This window comes from Oncorhynchus keta, chromosome 18 (genome assembly GCF_023373465.1).
Source record: "Oncorhynchus keta strain PuntledgeMale-10-30-2019 chromosome 18, Oket_V2, whole genome shotgun sequence".
Lineage (NCBI taxonomy): Eukaryota > Metazoa > Chordata > Actinopteri > Salmoniformes > Salmonidae > Oncorhynchus > Oncorhynchus keta.
The window spans coordinates 26209020-26228438 of record NC_068438.1 but is presented as its reverse complement, the minus strand read 5'-3'; the positions used below and the strand labels follow the sequence as shown (position 1 = coordinate 26228438).

General features: G+C 46.5%; 1 protein-coding gene across 4 annotated transcripts in view; it reads left to right on the top strand.

Moving 5' to 3' along the window:
- The window catches only part of LOC118397522 (protein C-ets-1), a 45042-nt gene that overhangs the window by 10602 nt on the left and 15021 nt on the right, over window positions 1-19419 (top strand). Inside the window, exon 1 of one of the 4 annotated variants that reach the window (XM_035792384.2) lies at window positions 3101-3569. The exons of 2 other annotated variants lie outside the window; for them this stretch is intronic. In XM_035792384.2, coding sequence (XP_035648277.1) covers window positions 3503-3569 — 67 coding nt within the window. In that variant the 5' untranslated portion in view covers window positions 3101-3502. Of the gene's footprint in view, window positions 1-3100; window positions 3570-10007; window positions 18465-19419 lie in introns of those variants that run through there. One more of the 4 variants, XM_035792386.2, reaches the window with a different exon arrangement.

The following is a 19419-nucleotide window of genomic DNA, read 5'->3' as shown; positions in this document are numbered from 1 at the left end:
AAGATAATACTGAATGAAGACTAGAGTGTATCAACCAAGGAGAAAATGGGTACATCAGTCTGCCTGCGCTTATATGTGTCTGTGGAGCTCTCAAAACATTAAACAGAAATGTATATTCAACTTGACCTATTTGCAGAACTGAGTAAGTTTCAAGCTAATATATTAAGTACATAGATAGATTAATACCCACTTTAAATGTTCACCATTAACACATGGATGATACATATAAGGGAGTGAGAGGGGGCATAACGCACCCCCATTGAAAAGGCCACTCTGCTAGCTCCAGTCCAGATATTAGTCAGCAACGCTATTAGTCTTAATGGCTGTTCTCAGGCAAAGGATCTGGGCTGTCCTTTTAAGAGTAGATACAAGGAGCTCATTAAGCCAAAACAAAGATGGGCAGTGAGAGGGAGAGAGAGGAGAGTGACTGACTGACTGAAATGAATTGAAAGGTACCCTTAAACCACCCCTCCCACCCTCTTGAATGCCCCTTGTGAGGAGCAGTGAGACCGCAGAGGCCGCACGACATCTCTGCCTGGCATTTCCACTACGGCTGATATCTGTCAAGTGAAACATTATCCAGGTTCGCTAATGGAGATGGTGAAAGATCTCTATTTAAAAATCCATACATGATCAATACGCCTGGCTCCCCTAACTCCCAATCCCATTTAGAGGTATACTGTAGCTACGTACATGCATAATCATGTTGCCTTGCATATTAGGATGGACCATATTGACTTATCTAGCTAACTATGTTATTTTGTGTATGCAGACCTGTGTAGATTGGATGCTGATACACTAGCTAAATCCAATGTCACTGTATTGTTTGTTTGAGGAATTAATTCCACATCTCACAAACAATGAAACGATTGTACTTTAGCTGTCTACTTCTACCAGTAATCTTGTCTTGGACAGACCGCCTTACTGTTGTCAACATCGCTAGGTTCCACTAAAGAAGCAACGAGACCTGCATGTGACAATTGCAATGACAATCTGTTGCCATGGCAGGTAATTACCATATGGTTGTCTTTGTTCCAAGTGGAGCACCAGCACCCTTTCACTCTTGCTCATATATTCAGCCATTTTCCTACAAGAGGCAGAACTAAATCTTGATTCAATTTCCGAAATTACACGCTGATTGTCCCTCGTCGGAGTAGGCTAAAAAACTGACTAACACATGAAATGGAACTTATAGATAAAACAGTAACCCTTACAAATCAAATTAGCTGTGATGGCCATGATGACAGGGGCCCCAATTTGATTTGTGTCGATAAAGAGCCAATAGATCCATTTATTTGGAATTTTCTGTGTCCACTGAGCAATGGTGGTTACATACATGAATTGCACTATAATGGTGACAAACGGTGCCCACAAACTGTTGTGGCCTACATAAAGCTGTCCCAACAGCAGAGTCCCAAAAGCAGTCCCAACACCTTACCACTGCTACACCTGGATATTAGCAGAGCCTTGTCTGGCAGCGAAACAGTTAATTCAGCCTTGTTGTGCTGTGCTCACTTGAACAGGAAGGTGGTGCGGCGGTCCTTCGTAGGCTAATTTTGTCATCAAACTTCATCATGACAGTCTGGCATTCTCTGTATTTATGGGGTTTTCAAGACAACTGAGAACTCTGAAAAAAACAAGGTTGAATCATGACGTCAGTGATCTTCAGGTCGAAGCTCTAGAAAGAGGCCCGAGAATCCCGACTTGGAATTCTGAGTTGGATGCTCTTTTTTCCAGAGTTCCCCGTTGTCTTGAACTGACTGTAGTATGAGGTTTCCCGGTTCCAAGTTTCCAGCTGGATTGACAACATGCCCAATGTTAAATGTTTATCCTTTCAAGCTTGTGAAAGAGACCCCTAAACCCAGATTTGGACCACGCGCCCACTCCACTGAATAGCAGGCTAGTGATTTCTTTGCAATGCTTGCAGTTAACCAATGGTCGATGAGCACCAATACGTTTTATGTATAATTTCTCTTCATATGAAAAGGATTTGCCAGTAGGTTGTCGATTTGATTCATGATGATGACTGCTAGCTAAGATTTTGAAAGTATGATGTTGACATAATCAGTCCAATCAAAGCTACGGTAGATATAACATTACATTTAAGTCATTTGACATCATTTTATATGTGGCCAATGACCATGAGCCTTCTTGGATGGGCAAATCTAATGTAACCCTGTCATAGCAGCAGCTTAAATCTTCGAGCTCTCCCCATAGATTTTGCGGTGGCGTAGTCTCCCAATGAGTGATAGAACACTGAGCCAATCACAGGTGCAACTACAGAACATTACCAACCCCTACACTCCATACGTTCCGCTGGCTGCCCAATCACCACAGAAAGCACTGAGCTAGGCTGAAACACCTGTTTGTATGGATGCTTTATTAACTCAATGATAAAACATTTTTACATTGTTTGCAAACTGATATCTGACACATATTAGTGCCAAAATAACATGCAAAACAGGGGCAACATTTTTTTTTTAAAATGTGTGTGTGTGGGGGGCAAAATATTGCCACTGCCACTGATTGATTTAGGATATGTTTCAAGTTTCAGCAGCATCAAATCCTGTGCATTCTCCCAAGACGTCATCCCCTTTCAAAGGCCTGAGAGGCAGTTCTGTAAAAAGACAGGTTTGGTTTTTATTGATCAGTATAAGGTGAACAGGAAATACTCTGAGGTGTTTATGAGGACGCTTGGACCCTTGGAGTTGGACACAGATGGCCCCCTTAGCCTGAAATGCTTGTTACAGTGCCTTCAGAAAGTATTCAGACCTAAGAAATAGCCTAACTAATCAGCTGTCCAAAATAGCCTTCTACCAGCCTCTGAATTGGACTAATTTGCGGGAACATGCGGATGATTGATTCTCATAGAAAGACAGCAGGCAAGAATGTAATTGAATTGTGAATCACTGGTGGAGTTCGTTTGCATGGCCCGATGCTCCGGTATGATGGAGATTTCACTTAAAGACCAATGGAGTGGTGTAAAATGAAAACTATGCCTACCCGGGGAACCGGGCCATGCAAAACGAGTTTGACCACTGGCGGTAGAAACGCCGCCCCTTCAGATACCGGTGGTACATTTAGGCTCCACGGAGGGAACAACACAACCTATTTCGTACTGCTCAGTCAGAGCGACAGAAACGCCCTGACGGAGATAGATAGAGGGAGGGAATGAGAGAGAGAGAGAGCGAGAGAGCGAGAAAGCGAAAGCGAGAGAGAGAGAGAGAGAGAGAGAGAGAGAGAGAGAGAGAGAGAGAGAGAGAGAGAGAGAGAGAAACGGACAGAGAGCGATTGAAAGAGAAGTTTGTAGACTTACTGGATACATTTTGTTGGACATAAATTGAAGCGGGAGAACAGGAAAAACGCAATATTGTTTTTGAGTAAATCAAAACTTTATTGGACGGCAAGGGGAAAAAAAACATTTTTTTGTAAATTATCACGGAATTCTTGTGTTAGAGAGAGAGACTAAATTGATCATCCCGTTATCGAACAAATTGATCTGATGGTCATGACGGCAGCTGTCGATATGAAACCGACATTAACCATCATAAAGTCTGAAAGAATGGACGGTGAGTACAGCAACTTTTGTTTTTTTGACATCTAACATTGTAATTACTGTTGCCTATGATCGCTCCGTATGCTTCATGTTGTGCGGCGCATAGGCGGCTTGCATTTAAAACTCTGGTCAACTTTTATAAGGCAAATGCCATCCTATGTAGTGCAACATGTATCAGTGGAGGTAATAAGTATTTTTCTATGATAAAGCCATCATTTAGCCTAACGGAATATGTCCGTGTCCTATCGCGTCTTCACAATTGTTGTGCATGCAAAACATTCACTTGTTTATTGTGTCAACGAATAAGACAACGTTTTTGGATAAATGTTTGGATCAGTTGTGCTGGATAAAGTTGTGCTGGATAAAATAAAGGACAAGGGGAAATACATTATCACTCTTATGCAATTTAGGCTAAATGGTATTCCCGTTTACATAATTGTATTTCTTAATCGTCCATCTCATGTTCTCAACATACCGGTCTAATGCTCTGTGTCACACGGCTAGACTGCAGGCTAAAGCTGTAGCTGCTGAACCCTGCATTAGACTGACAATCATATTTCATGGATGAAGAGTTAATTTATGAGTAGTCATGATTGAACTATTTAACCTATATGAACACTTAGTTCAACTATGGCAAAGAACATGATGAGACTAAAGCAATCACTATGACATTCTGCCTACTAGTGTTTGAAAAGTTCCTGTGTGTTTAAAAAATACATGTTAATTTGACAGATGACACTTCTACTCAGTCATAAAACGTTTGTTAATTTGAACACATTATTTATGGAGCTGTACAGTAGCCTTGTGCCTTTTAGTATGTGCCTTTGGTGTATTTTCTTCCCTTTTCAAATTAGTTCCCTCTCTAGAGTCAAGTCAGCCTTCTCTTTCATGCGGAGTAGATCTTGCCTTGCCAGGCACCTACTATCATAATCCCATCTCCCTCCCTGGCCACCCAGAGTAGCCCCAGTCCAGGGAGGGGGTGTCATATCAGGCATGCTGCTGTCTGCATGGGAAACCACCACTGGTGCCCAGTCATCAGTACTATCCCTCTCCTCTCGCCCCTCTCCTCTCGCCCCTCTCCTTTCGCCCCTCTCCTCTCGCCCCTCTCTTCCCCCCCTCTCTTTCCCCCCTCTCTTTTCCCCCTCTCCTTTCCCCCTCTCCTTTCACCATCTCCTCTCCTCTCCTCTCCCCCTCTCCTCTCCTTTCCCCCTCTCCTTTACCCCTCTCTTTTCACCATCTCCTCTCCTCTCCTTTCCCCCTCTCCTCTCCTCTCCTTTCCCCCTTTCCTCCTCTCCCCTTCTCCTTCCCCCTCTCCTCTCCTTTCCCCCCCCTCCTCTCCTATCCCCATTCTCCTCTCCCGCTCTCCTCTCCCGCTCTCCTCTCCCCTTCTCCTCTCCCCTTCTCCTTTCCCCCTCTCCTTTTCCCCTCTCCTCTTCTCCTCGTGCTGAGGGGTTTAGCCAGAGTCTCAAGAGAGAACCAGAGGCAGACGGGTTGATGAATGTGCAGGCCTGAAGGCTGGATATCCTGCCTGTTGCCCGTAAGGCCAGGTCATGGTTGCACTGGGCTGGGGCATGGAGTGCAAGCCCACACAACACAGTGTTTGAGTCTGTATTTAGAACTCTGTGGTTTAATTCCCTTCAAAGTGACACTGTTCTTTTACATTCAGAGTCAGGCTGATTTCACCCTTTCTTCCTTCATTGAGAAGGCTGACTGGGCTTTAATAGCTAACATTAGGCTAATATTCAAATCTATACATTTATGGCTTCAGAAGTGTGACAGCTGTTAAGGTGGCAAAGGCTTGAGATGCCATAGAAACATGATACATACACTCCTCCGTAACCCGTTATGCAGAAAAATAAGAAGAAAGTGTAATGACTCCTTGAGGTCAAGCACCGGAGATGTGTTCACCACCTTAACTCAGATTACACCTGCAGGAGGAGAGCACACACACACACACACACACACACACACACACACACACACACACACACACACACACACACACACACACACACACACACACACACACACACACACACACACACACACACACACACACACACACACACACACACACACACGTGTGCGCACATACACACATACGCACACACACTCATGGTAACGCACTCATATCAAAAAGTTGCTGACAGCTGCAGTGGGGTTGCCAAAACATACCGCTATCTTGCAAAGCCATTTCGCAATGCTAGCTTTCTCTGCTGACCGTGTGTGCTGGGGTCAGGCTGTAGCTGCCAAGACTCTCTATATCAGACATACACATTACATCTACTCCTTCCCCGTTTCCATGTAGCTAGCTTCTCTCACTGCAAATAGGACAGTAGACCAGTGGCCCACTGATGAAGTGAAACCTTCCTGCCCCTTCTGATCAAAAGAGGAAATTGCGATGTTCCCCCGTGGCTGAGTTATACTGAGTAGGCATGACAGAACATGACAGGATCTTTGTGAATGGTGGAAAGGTTTAAGTGAGCCATAGAGTGATGATACCTAGGCAGAGGATTTTGTTATTCTCTATCTATGCGCACACACACACACACACACACACACACACACACACACACACACACACACACACACACACACACACACACACACACACACACACACACACACACACACACACACACACACACACACACACACACACACACACACACACACACACACACACACACACACACACACACACACTCAAATCAAATGTATTTATAAAGCCCTTTTTACATCAGCAGATGTCACAAAGTGTTATATAGAAACCCAGCCTAAATCCCCAAACAGCAAGCAATGCAGATGTAGAAGCACAGTGGCTAGGAAAAACTCCCTAGAAACGCAGGAACGTAGGAAAAAACCTAAAGAAGAATCATGGTCTGAGGGGTGGCCAGTCCTCTTCTGGCTGTGCCGGGTGGAGATTATAATAGTACATGGCCATTTAGGCCAGATTGTTCTTCAAGATGTTCAAACGTTCATAGATGACCAACAGGGTCAAGTAATAATCACAACGGTTGTAGAGGGTGCAACGCACACACACGCACACACACACACACACACACACACACACACACACACACACACACACACACACACACACACACACACACACACACACACACACACACACACACACACACACACACACACACACACACACACACAGCAAGACAATAGGATTAAGTGGTTGGAGTACATCTCATTGTCTTGTTTATTTTTCTATCTTTGTGAAGGTGCAGTGAGTGTCAGTTTACTGAAGCTTTTTTCACTCTATCCCACTGAGATAATTCATTTTAAGTCCCTACAGACTGTGGAGGTTAGGGGTGATCCCAAACAAAGCTGTTTATATACCAAAAAGCAGGTTCCTGAGTGTTACTGTATAAGTACTGACATAGTAGATCCTTCATTCCCACACAGAAGTCAGATTTGAAATGAGTAGCGCCAATGATATATTGGGAAATACAAGTGAAAGATTTCTACAAGCAAGTGAATACTTGGCAATAAAGTGCTGCTATATTGAATTAGATTTGACTGTAAGCCCAGTCCAATGTAGAGCATGGTGCAGTAGCTGATTACTCAGTTTATCAAGTAGCCATAACAAAACGATAAAGCTAAGGAGTGGAGCTGCGAATGCTGAGAAGTCCGATTCCTTCTCAAGACGGGGGGTGTTGGATTGCAAAATAACAGGGCCCTTTTTTCTTATTTCAAAAGAATGTAGCTCATGGCTTCTTTACAGTACTGTACTTACACTATTCCTACCACTCTGTATCGTGTATAAGGACATGTGCTTTCATGTACTGACTGAGTCCTCCCTGCATGGTCTAGGATCCCTCTCTCTCTGTTCTTCAGGTCTGCAGGTCAGGGTTCATTGACTGAGAGGAATGTGTGTGGCAGGCAGGCCTGCTGGGTGCGAGTCTCCCTTTTATCTGGTTAAGACGCGGCTGCCTGTCTTAACTGGCATGCTGCACCACCGGGCTGGGCGGCTACACTCAGGGCCCCCTATGCCACCACACACCCATGTCACATACAGCCAGCCAGGGTCCACAATGGGCCAGGAGCCAGAGGCTGACGCCCGACTGTCCCTCCCCATTTTGGTGCCTGTTGGTATGGTGAGGAGTGTTTTCCTTCTGGGCAGGGTGGCTAAAATAAGCATGTGTCAGCTCAGGGCTGGTTTGACAGTGTCAGCACTCCTCCAGTAGTTCTGTGTAAAATGCAAAATGTGCCCGTGTTTGAGCCCGCCTGGCCATTTGGCAGCTGTGCAAATAGCGGTGGGGTGATTCAGGATCCTCTGTGGGTTGGTGCTGCTGGACCCAACAGAACAAACAGGTATGCTGAAGTCCATTTCACTTTGCCGAATCAAGTAATGGCCAACCAGGATGTTCGATCAAAAGCACTTTTTGGTGTCTGGTATTTGGTGCTTTGCCCATAGTAATTAGACAGTGTTTAGCTAAACAATGTCTCCATGATGCCAGGCTGCCGTTGTGCCCAGTGGATACACTGAATGCCCAGTCTCCCGAATGTGCCTCAGACTCATCTCATGTGGGGCAGATGTTTCAAAGGCTGGGCTGTTGGTAGAATGGTTGTCTATGAAGAGGAATACTTTTCTACTGGCCACAATGACCCAGTGTCTCTGCTGTGAATGGGCTATGATGTCACCCTATAATATCATTAAATGGGTATCTCCTCCCTCCTCCTTCTCCTCCTTCGTTCATTCATCTCTCTGACCTTAGTCCTGCCCTGTTAATCTGTGAAACATTATCGTGCGTGGGCAAAATCGGGATGTCTCTCTTGTGACTACACGCATTAATTTAGCCTTTCAGAACTTAGTCATATAAAAGTAGGCGTGCTACCTTGTGATACATGAGTGTGCTAAATAGTAAGCATATGTGGAGAGTGAGTGCAAGAAAGGCATTTGAAGGTGTGGCACATACTGTAAGATGTGCTGAAAGCATAGGCATGTGTGGAATCGGGTTGAAAAATTAATTTGGTTGTACTCTAAATCTTTTTGAAGTTCTATAACGGTATGTGAACTTCTTGAAAGATGATTTCTTTAGACCTTGTCAAAAACAGAGTAGATTCATCTCTTGGAGTGTAGCCTTCACCAATAAGCCTTCTGGAGACGCCAACCAAAACAAAGAAACAGCATGTCCACGAGTTAGGAAAGAAGAAGTAACAAGCTTGAAGGTTTTTTACAGCCTCCTCCCTCTCATTCCTCCTCTCCCCCTCTCTTTCCTCTTTTCCATCCCCTCTGTGGGCCACATGAGCATCTCTCAGTCTAACGTCACCTCAGACCTTGATGTGGCGTCGGCCTGTCTCATCCCAGCCGTCTGTCAGTCTCTGCTAATCACTGAGTCACAGCACCCGCCACACCACCGCGTGCCACCGGCTGCCTCCTGCCGCCACAGGCCCTTCCTCTCCCCATTACTCTACATTACTGTGCTGACTGGGAGAGCTAACTGGTGGGCTCCACGCTGCCTCACCAAACCATAGCTCTGTCTGGAGGTGTGGCCAACCACCCCCCACACGTCCCACCATTCCCTGTGTGTTGCACTACATGTATTTCTGTCCCCATACTGCTGTTTTACAGTTCCTCATCGGGAGGTTGTTTGCCCAGAGTAAACAATGCTTTGTCTGGTATAGACATCAATCTGGTGTCCTCTGCGGACGGCCCAGTCGTTTGCTTACGGCCAGTGGCCCAGATTTTTATAATTCCTTTCGGTAAACATTTTCAGTTTTCTGCAGACCACCTGTTTTTGGAGTCAGCATGTGGGCTGCTTTTGTAATCAGGCTAGTAGTGAACGTCCCATGAGCCACAGACTGTATGTCAACCCTACTACACCAGAGGGGTATTGACAAGCAGGTCTGCTCTCCTTAGTAGAGAACAATAAGGAAAGCTGTGGCGGGGGAGGAGAGTTCTATGATGTAGGTGAGACTCTGTGGCGCTCTCACGTCGAGTCGAGCCTCAGTGATGCAGGCACAGTCAAATCAGAGGCACATGTGCTCTGCTCTGGCACCCCAAGGAAGGGGGGTTGGGGCTGGGGTTGGGGCTCAGGCTGTGGTTGGTTGGGAGTTGGGTGTTTGTAACAGCTGGATGGCTTAGCTTTCTTTTAACCAGGTAGGCCAGTTGAGAACAAGTTCTCATTTACAACTGCTACCTGGCTCCTTCTCTCTCTTTCTTCATATCTGCATATTTTGGATGGAGTGAGTGGCCTGGCCTGGCAATCTCCAGACTGAGTGTTGCTAATAACAGTTACTGTGGGCATCTGGAGGAGTCCCAAGGGCCCATCCTATTGAGAACTTGTCTTTGACACCGTTCACTTCTACCACTAAAGAGCTGCTGGGACACAGTCCACTGGCAGTTTCTCATAAAACCACATTAAGAGGTCTCTCTACATGCTCCTGCCTCAACACTCAGACCTCAGACTCCAGTGTGTTTTTATGGGAACCTCTGAGGAATAAATGACAAATAGTGAGTAAATAACAACATTCTTTTAGAAAGCCTAATTTCTTTCGTCATGTTTACTCACGGCAAGAGGAACACAATGTTAAGTCCAGTCATTCTTTGACAGTGTGAGTCACATCTACTCAATGTTTTGCCTATACCTGCATTTGGATGAGTGTGTGAGTGAGTGTAAGGGTATGTACGCTTCCGTGCATATTTTCCATGAGTTGCTGTTATCTGTTACACATCATTTGATCAGCACACACACACAGCTATATCTCTCTGAAGTGTTGCATTGCATCAAAAACCACCCCTATTGAGATAGAGGAGAAAGAAGAAGAAGTAACCAGACGTTTGATATGTTTTACAAACACTAATTTCAACTCGAAAACGACAACGATCCATCCAAAATAGAGGGTAATTCAACTACAGTATTTGACATCCAACCATTTTCTAAGGGGGCCACAGTCATTTTCGGTCACACTAAAGGCACACAAGAAAGCTGTGAGAAACACATTAGTGATTGTAAAAACACCAGAGGAATGTATGGCACGCAACAGGAAAACAATGTGGTCTGCAGTGAATTTATTTATCCACTATCTGTCTCCCATGCTTTAGAATGAGCAGAGCGCATTAAGCTGTGTGATGTAGAATTGTATCCATGGCTCATAGTGTTTGTGTGCGTAGAATGTCACAAAGAGAACTGTTGAATGAATGAATATTCCATTAATATGACGGATTCCCCCTACTTTCAGGCGGTATCGCTTCCCGCCATATTTCAGAATGGTGTCAGGAAACTGTACTCACGGAATGTTGCAGTTTAGACAAAAGGGGGCCAGGCATGGTGGGTTTGTTAGAAGAATGCAAGCGAGCGAGTAAACTGTTTGTCAGATATTTTGTGTGTTTGCTTTAACGCCTAAACAGTTCCCCCAGAGCATCCCCTGTGTGTTTACAGCAAGGCTGGGGCCAGGGAAAGCTGCTACATGCCGCTAATCTCACACCACCTGCTCTGCTCTCTAGCATGTACTCTAACAGCTAGCCATAGCCCTGGTTAACTCACAAACAACATAGAACAGACTTCTTTTGCTTTTATCCCTTGTTCCTTGCCTTGGGTGGATTGGAGGGTTGTGAAATGCTGAAATGTGCTGTAGGTGTTTTTCATAGAGTTGGGGCATTGCACAATCTGTGTATGAAGTTTTGCAGAGTGAGACATTTTGTAACCCTATCGTTACTTCTATTTTGAAGACTCATAAAACCATCTGGTCTTTCTCTATGATTGAAGCATTGAGTGTATGATCGTGAGCAGCATATATGGTGACCATGAGCCATTAGTAAGAGCTGTGTCTCGGTTTTATCCCTTCTGCAGAAAGCAGGGAATTTCCACCAGCATTCAAGAGAAATACACTCCACTCCACCAGGCATAGCCAGCAATCAATTGAAAAAGGCAGCTAATGTCATCACGCAAGAACTAAGACTGGTAAACAATATGGACTTAATGCACTTACTACACATCAGAAACTAATGTGATTTCAAAGATAAAGAGAGAGAAAGAGAAAGCAGCAATGGAGCATTAGTCTCTTTTAGCATCAGAGTGGTGTTCCTTGAGAGCTATGTGCTTGTGTTGTAAAGAGAGACAGACAGACTGAAGAGTAGTTTCAGGTCTGGTCAACAGTAGTAGTAGTTAATGCTCTGGTCAACAGTAATAGTAGTAACAGGTCTGGTCAACTAGTCTAACTAGTCGCTATACTAGTAGTTATGGGTCTGGTCAACAGTAGTGGTAGCTATACTAGTAGTTATGGGTCTGGTCAGCAGTAGTAGTAGTTGCTGGTCTGGTAAACAGTAGTAGTAGTTATAGTAGTAGTTATGGGTCTGGTCAACAGTAGTAGTAGCTCTACTAGTAGTTATGAGTCTGGTCAACAGTAGTAGTAGTTATAGTAGTAGTTATGGGCCTGGTCAATAGTAGTAGTAGTTATAGTAGTAGTTAAGGGTCTGGTCAGCAGTAGTAGTAGTTGCTGGTCTGGTAAACAGTAGTAGTAGTTATAGTAGTAGTTATGGGTCTGGTCAACAGTAGTAGTAGTTATGGGTCTGGTCAACAGTAGTAGTAGTTATAGTAGTAGTTAAGGGTCTGGTCAACAGTAGTAGTAGTTATAGTAGTAGTTATGGGTCTGGTCAATGGTAGTAGTAGTTATAGTAGTAGTTATGGGTCTGGTCAACAGTAGTAGTAGTTATAGTAGTAGTTATGGGTCTGGTCAACGGTAGTAGTAGTCACAGGTCTGGTCAAGAGTAGTAGTATTTTATTACTTTTTAAATTTATTTCACCTTTATTTAACCAGGTAGGCTAGTTGAGAAAAAGTTCTCATTTACAATTGCGACCTGGCCAAGATAAAGCAAAGCAGTTCGACACATAAAATAACACGGATTTACACATGGAGTAAACAAACATATAATCAATAATACAGTAGTAAAAGTATGTATACAGCATGTGCAAATGAGGTAGGATAAGGGAGGTAAGGCAATACATAGGCCATGGTGGTAAAGTAATTACAATATAGCAACTAAACACTTGAATGGTAGAATGTGCAGAAGATGAATGTGCAAGTAGATATACTGGGGTGCAAAGGAGCAAGATAAATAAATAAATACATTATTGGGATGAGGTAGATGGATGGGCTATTTACAGATGGGCTATGTACAGGTGCAGTGATCTGTGAGCTGCTCTGACAGCTGGTGCTTAAAGCTAGTGAGGGAGATGAGTCTCCAGCTTTAGTGATTTTTGCAGTTTGTTGCAGTCATTGGCAGCAGAGAACTGGAAGGAGAGGCGGCCAAAGGAAGAATTGGCTTTGGCGGTGACCAGTGAGATATACCTACTGCAGCGTGTGCTACGTGTGGGTGCTGTTATGGTGACCAGTGAGCTGAGATAAGGCGGGGCTTTACCTAGCAGAGACTTGTAGATGGCCTGGAGCCAGTGGGTTTGGCGATGAGTATGAAGCGAGGCCCAGCCAACGAGAGCATACAGGTCGTAGTGGTTGGTTGTATATCGGGCTTTGGTGACAAAACGGATGGCACTGTGATAGACTGCATCCAATTTGCTGAGTAGGGTGTTGGAGGCTATTTTGTAAATGACATCTCCAAAGTTGAGGATTGGTAGGATGGTCAGTTTTACGAGGGTATGTTTGGCAGCATGGGTGAAGGATGCTTGGTTGAAAAATAGGAAGCCAATTCTAGATGTAATTTTGGATTGGAGATGTTTAATGTGAGTCTGAAAGGAGAGTTTACAGTCTAACCAGACACCTAGGTATTTGTAGTTGTCCACATATTCTAAGTCAAAACCGTCCAGAGTAGTGATGCTGGACGGGCGGGCAGGTGCAGGCAGCGATGGGTTAAAGGGCATTTTATTTATTTATTTCACCTTTATTTAACCAGGTAGGCAAGTTGAGAACAAGTTCTCATTTACAATTGCGACCTGGCCAAGATAAAACAAAGCAGTTCGACACATACAACAACATGGAGTTACACCTGGAGTAAACAAACATATAATCAATAATACAAGTAGTAAAAGTATCTATACAGCATGTGCAAATGAGAAGAGAGTCGTCCCAAGAATTGAACCCTGTTGCACCCTCATAGAGACTGCCAGATGTCCGGACAACAGGCCCTCCGATTTGAGACACTGAACTATATCTGAGAAGCAGTTGGTGAACCAGGCAAAGACCTGAGAAAGGCAGGGTAGGATAGATATAGGTCTGTAGCAGTTTGGGTCTAGGGTGTCTCCCCCTTTGAAGAGGGGGATGACCGCGGCAGCTTTCCAATCTATGGGAATCTCAGACGATACGAAAGAGAGGTTGAACAGGCTGGAAATAGGGGCTAGTAATTTCGGCAGATCATTTTTGAAAGAGGGGGTCCAGAATGTCTAGCTCGGTCCAGATTTTGCAGCTAGTAGTTACGGCTAGTAGTTTCAACAGTAGTAGTAGTTCCGGGTCTGGTCAACAGTAGGAGTAGTTACTGGTCTGGTCAACAGTAGTAGTAGTTCCGGGTCTGGTCAACAGTAGGAGTAGTTACTGGTCTGGTCAACAGTAGGAGTAGTTACTGGTCTGGTCAACAGTAGGAGTAGTTACTGGTCTGGTCTACAGTAGTAGTAGTTACTGCTAGGGTCAACAGTAGTAGTAGTAGTTACAGGTCTGGTCAACAGTAATAGTAGTTACAGGTCTGGTCAACAGTAATTGTAGTTATAGGTCTGGTCAACAGTATCTAAGAATAGCAACCGTGTTTCAACAGGATGAAATGGATGGCTAGATGAATGGGGGGGATAGCCCCAGCCTGTGACCTCAGAGCAGCGCCTGGGCTGGCCGTCATCTGGCCCTGGCCCACTGTCGGTCCTGCTGTAACTCATCTGGCCCTGGCCCACTGTCGGTCCTGCTGTAACTCATCTGGCCCTGGCCCTCATCTGGCCCTGGCCCACTGTCGGTCCTGCTGTAACTCATCTGGCCCTGGCCCACTGTCGGTCCTTCTGGCCCTTATCTGGCCCTGGCCCACTGTGGGTCCTGCTGTAACTCATCTGGCCCTAGTCCACTGTCGGTCCTGCTGTAACTCATCTGGCCCTTGCCCACTGTCGGTCCTGCTGTAACTCATCTGGCCCTGGCCTTCATCTGGCCCTGGCCCACTGTCGGTCCTGCTGTAACTCATCTGGCACTGGCCCACTGTCGGTCCTGCTGTAACTCATCTGGCCCTGGCCCTCATCTGGCCCTGGCCCACTGTCGGTCCTGCTGTAAATCATCTGGCCCTGGCCCACTGTCGGTCCTGCTGGCCCTCATCTGGCCCTGGCCCACTGTGGGTCCTGCTGTAACTCATCTGGCCCTAGTCCACTGTCGGTCCTGCTGTAACTCATCTGGCCCTGGCCCACTGTGGGTCCTGCTGTAACTCATCTGGCCCTAGTCCACTGTCGGTCCTGCTGTAACTCATCTGGCCCTGGCCCACTGTGGGTCCTGCTGTAACTCATCTGGCCCTGGCCCACTGTCGGTCCTGCTGTAACTCATCTGGCCCTGGCCCACTGTCGGTCCTGCTGTAACTCATCTGGCCCTAGTCCACTGTCGGTCCTGCTGTAACTCATCTGGCCCTGGCCCACTGTCGGTCCTGCTGTAACTCATCTGGCCCTAGCCCACTGTCGGTCCTGCTGTAAATCATCTGGCCCTGGCCCACTGTCGGTCCTGCTGGCCCTCATCTGGCCCTGGCCCACTGTCGGTCCTGTTGTAACTCATATGGCCCTGGCCCACTGTCGGTCCTGCTGTAACTCATCTGGCCCTGGCCCACTGTCGGTCCTGCTGTAACTCATCTGGCCCTGGCCCACTGTCGGTCCTGCTGTAACTCATCTGGCCCTAGTCCACTGTCGGTCCTGCTGTAACTCATCTGGCCCTGGCCCACTGTCGGTCTTGCTGTAACACCACTAATCTAACGGCCCGGCAGCCTCCTCTAGCGAGTGGCAAGCGGCCACTTCTATTCCTGTCTCTGGCCCTAGCCCTCACATGGAATTCCAAATAGCGACAGAACAAGCGGACCTCTCAGGACTTAGAGTGCCCTCTGACCCCCCCCCCAACCCCACCACTCTGCAGGGCTGAATGGTCTCTCTTTATGTCAGCGGGGTTTATGACCCTGTGCTCCCAGACTGGGACTGATACAAATCTCCATCAAAGCCTCTCTCAGATAGCAGCGTCATCTCTGGACAGGGGGTCCCTGAGTTGGCTGGACCCCCTGGTGGTACCCACCACCGCTGCCTAATAAACCATAAAGCCTCAGAGGGATATTTTCGGTAAAGGGGTTAACATGGGTTGGCCCCGAAAGGCCCAACCAGCTCAACCCACCTCTCACCTCTCTCTCTCTCCCTCTCTCTCTGGGAAGTGACACCTTAGCCTCAGGAAGTGGACCCAGTCGCATACATAAATACAGCCGTACCACCCACAAAGCGCTGCAGAGGGAGAAAGAGAAAGACAGTTGTATTGTCAAGATGTTAATCTCACATTAGACCAAAATAAATCAGCCCTTTATGGCTTTAAAAGCATTTCACTGCTGAAATATCGGACAGTCCACTGAATAGCCCCGTAGACCTCCTCCCTTCTTTGATCTCACACCAACTCTGTTTCTCACTCACACACAATGACAGACCTAAATGGACACCCACACATTCATACACACTCAGTCTAGGACTATTTATAGCCACATGATAGCACAGTGCTTCTTTCTCCCATTGTGTCAGTAGAAGTTTCCTGCTCCATGCATGTCGTTGCATCATCTGAAGCAGAGGCAGCGTCGTAGCAGGGGGTTTATGAATGAACACAGCAGTCTCAGCCAGAGGCAGGGAGATGGCACCATTCCCACTCTGATGTCAGACAGAGGGAGCACTCTGAGGCCTCCCTTTTCTTCATTCATTCATCTCCCCCCAGTCAGTCCTGTGATCGACTCACATTACAGCTCAATGACTCATCCTTCCACTCTCCCTCCACTCCACTCCCCTCACCCACCCTAACCCAGCCTGACTTGCCCTGCCCCGCTCCAGCCCCACCACGGTTCCTTAGGGCCATGGCCCCGGCCGCAAATTCCCAATTTCACATCCTCGCTCTGGCGCACAGGTGAAGAAGGCTACTAATTTGGTTCACGTGTGTCTCCCTCCTCCTGTTCCCCGCTGCTAATAGACCTGTTGGCCAGAGGTGTGGACTGGAACCTTTGTCTGCAGGGAAGGTTAGGAGTGGGGGAAGAGGGATGCTTTTCCGGCAGGCACAGCATCTATTCAGTGGGCTTCTCTGGGGACAGATATCGTTGTGGCACTCTGCACACCAACCAGTGACTATCAATATATTTTACAGTAAATCTACAGGACATCACTCTCCTGCTGTCTGTCAATGATAATATAGTCCCATTTTACATACCACTTCTAATAAAAAATTGAATGATCCCTATTTTGTCCTAATTGGTAGGCAATAAGACTATTTAGCATAAGCCACATGCAGGCACGGTCCTCCCTCTCTCCACTGTAATCTAAGTTGTGGGTGTCATAGATCACCAACCTTACCCTCCTTCTGTCATAATCACACTACATATTAAACCCAATCACACTATCAGTCCACTACATGGATGGGTCTTATCCTATGATAGATTACCACTCTGTGTGTGAAGGTGGCTGGCAGATACTTAACGCTCAGTGATACTGACCCTGCCCAACCTGCCCTAATCAGACTCTCAGGCATTGAAACCATATCAGGGCCTCATAATTTAGCAGAGACTCTATACCCAAGCCAGCCTCCCCAGTTATTAGATGTACAGTACATTAGCTATCTTACAGAGAACTGCATGGGTCGTTTAGAGAGGGAGTGAGTATCATTCATGGAATACTGTATGAAATTGAATCATTTGTAATGTGTAAGACAGAATCATATTCAGTTCAGTCTATAAGAGCTTCATGCACCAGGAAATATCATGTTGAAACATGAATGTTATGTAGTTCAGAAACACTCACAATGGTTAAGCATGTTTCAGCTGGTGGGCGTCTGTACAATATGAACCCCCACCTGCTCACCCAGAGGGAGCTGTGTGTCTTTGATGGGTTTTAAGACAGCTTTAGGCCTGCGAAGCCCAGCGTGGGGATGACGAGAGGGCAGCGCGAGCTGGTTCCAAAGTGCAGGCAAACTCTACTCGATCCATGTAAAATAAACTTCAACATTCTCTCCGTCTCTGTCTTGGATAGATATCAGTCTGACTGAGCATGCTCCATCTCATCTCAGCCAGCGAACGCGCTCCACTAGCGCTATCTAACCCTACGTAGTCAATCAAAAACCAGCCATCACGGTGGAGATGATTAAGACGACCGTGCAGTCATGGACATCAGGTCTCGTTTTATTTTAATTTCAGAATGGGCCTTGTCTGACAATAGCCTCTTCAGTCTTTTGTAATATGATTCTAAAATACCATGATACTGTAGAAATGCGTAACCAAGCCAATAGTTGTTACTATAATATGTAGTATAATCAGGACTTCCAAATGGAGAGAGAGGGAGCATGGAGGCCTAATCGAATCACACACCGGCAGTGTTATAGTTCGCTTCCATTTTGACACTCTGCATAATTTGGCCTGTCAGCTTCCAGCGGTTAGATAGAGAGAGAAAGAGCCTTGGGTTCCAGACGGGCAGCGTTGAGTTACAGTTCCACAGCCCACAGAGGAACGACAGCTGTTGTACATTCCAGACGAAGTTGGGAACGTCGATGAGCAGTGAAAACACGCATGAACTTCACATCGCCAAGGCCTCCCCTTCGCTGGGCTGGCAGATCAAACCAGGGCAGAGATGCCAGAACATTTATGGCGTCAAGAGACAGCAGAGGGGTGACAAAACATCTCCAGCCTCCCTCCGGGCCTGCTTGTGATCTGGAAGTTTACCTCACACAGCGAGGGGTGATAGAGGCACAGTGACATACAGCCGTGGTAATCATTTATGCCTTTCTTTGTTATGAAATGCGGTGATTTATATATTCATTCACAATAGACTGTCACTGTCTGTCTGTCTGTCTGTCTGTCTGTCTGTCTGTCTGTCTGTCTGTCTGTCTGTCTGTCTGTCTGTCTGTCTGTCTGTCTGTCTGTCTGTCTGTCTGTCTGTCTGTCTGTCTGTCTGTCTGTCTGTCTGTCTGCCTGTCTGTCCTCTTTCCATGTCTTAGTTTTTTCTGTTGCTGTAAAGTAAAGTTTTAGCACTCTAGTTTAGCGCTCCTGCCCTGGGGGCTTTCCCCCTCCCTCCATCCACCCCTCTGTAGCCTGGTAGAGTCTAATTAGATCAATGCGAGTCATCAGGCACTGTTTAAAGCCATCAAAGAGTGCTCTGTCTCATGCTGGATGCCCACTGGCTGTGAGGGGAGAACAGTGGTTCTGTGTGTCCGGGACCACAGAGACACTCACCCTCCACCCACCCCCCTTGACCCCTTACCCCCACCCCCTCCAGCCTGGCAAGGCTTAGGGTGACATCATTGCCTCGTCCCTGACCTCTGGGGGGAAGGGGGCATAAGAGGTCACAGTGATAGGTATCAGCCCCACTCTGTGAGTCCTACCCACTGGGTCCCCAGTGAGAATGGCTCATACCTTGTCCATATGTGAGGCATTCATGCAATATATTGCCAAACAAACAACCCTTTGCTTTGAGGCACTTGGACAACACGGACAGCGGAAGCTGGAGCATGTGTTGTTGGTGTGCACGTGTATGTGACCAAAGCATTTGCGGCAGCTGCCATAGTATAATTGATTCTCTCCCAAGTCGATACACTGTCTGTCTGGACAGGATGTAATTGTTCAGCCAAGTGCTTCATCACGGCGGCTGTGTGTTTGTGTGTGTGTGTGTGTGTGTGTGTGTGGCCCTGTGTTCTGTGCGCTGTGAGTCTGACTGCTAGTCTCT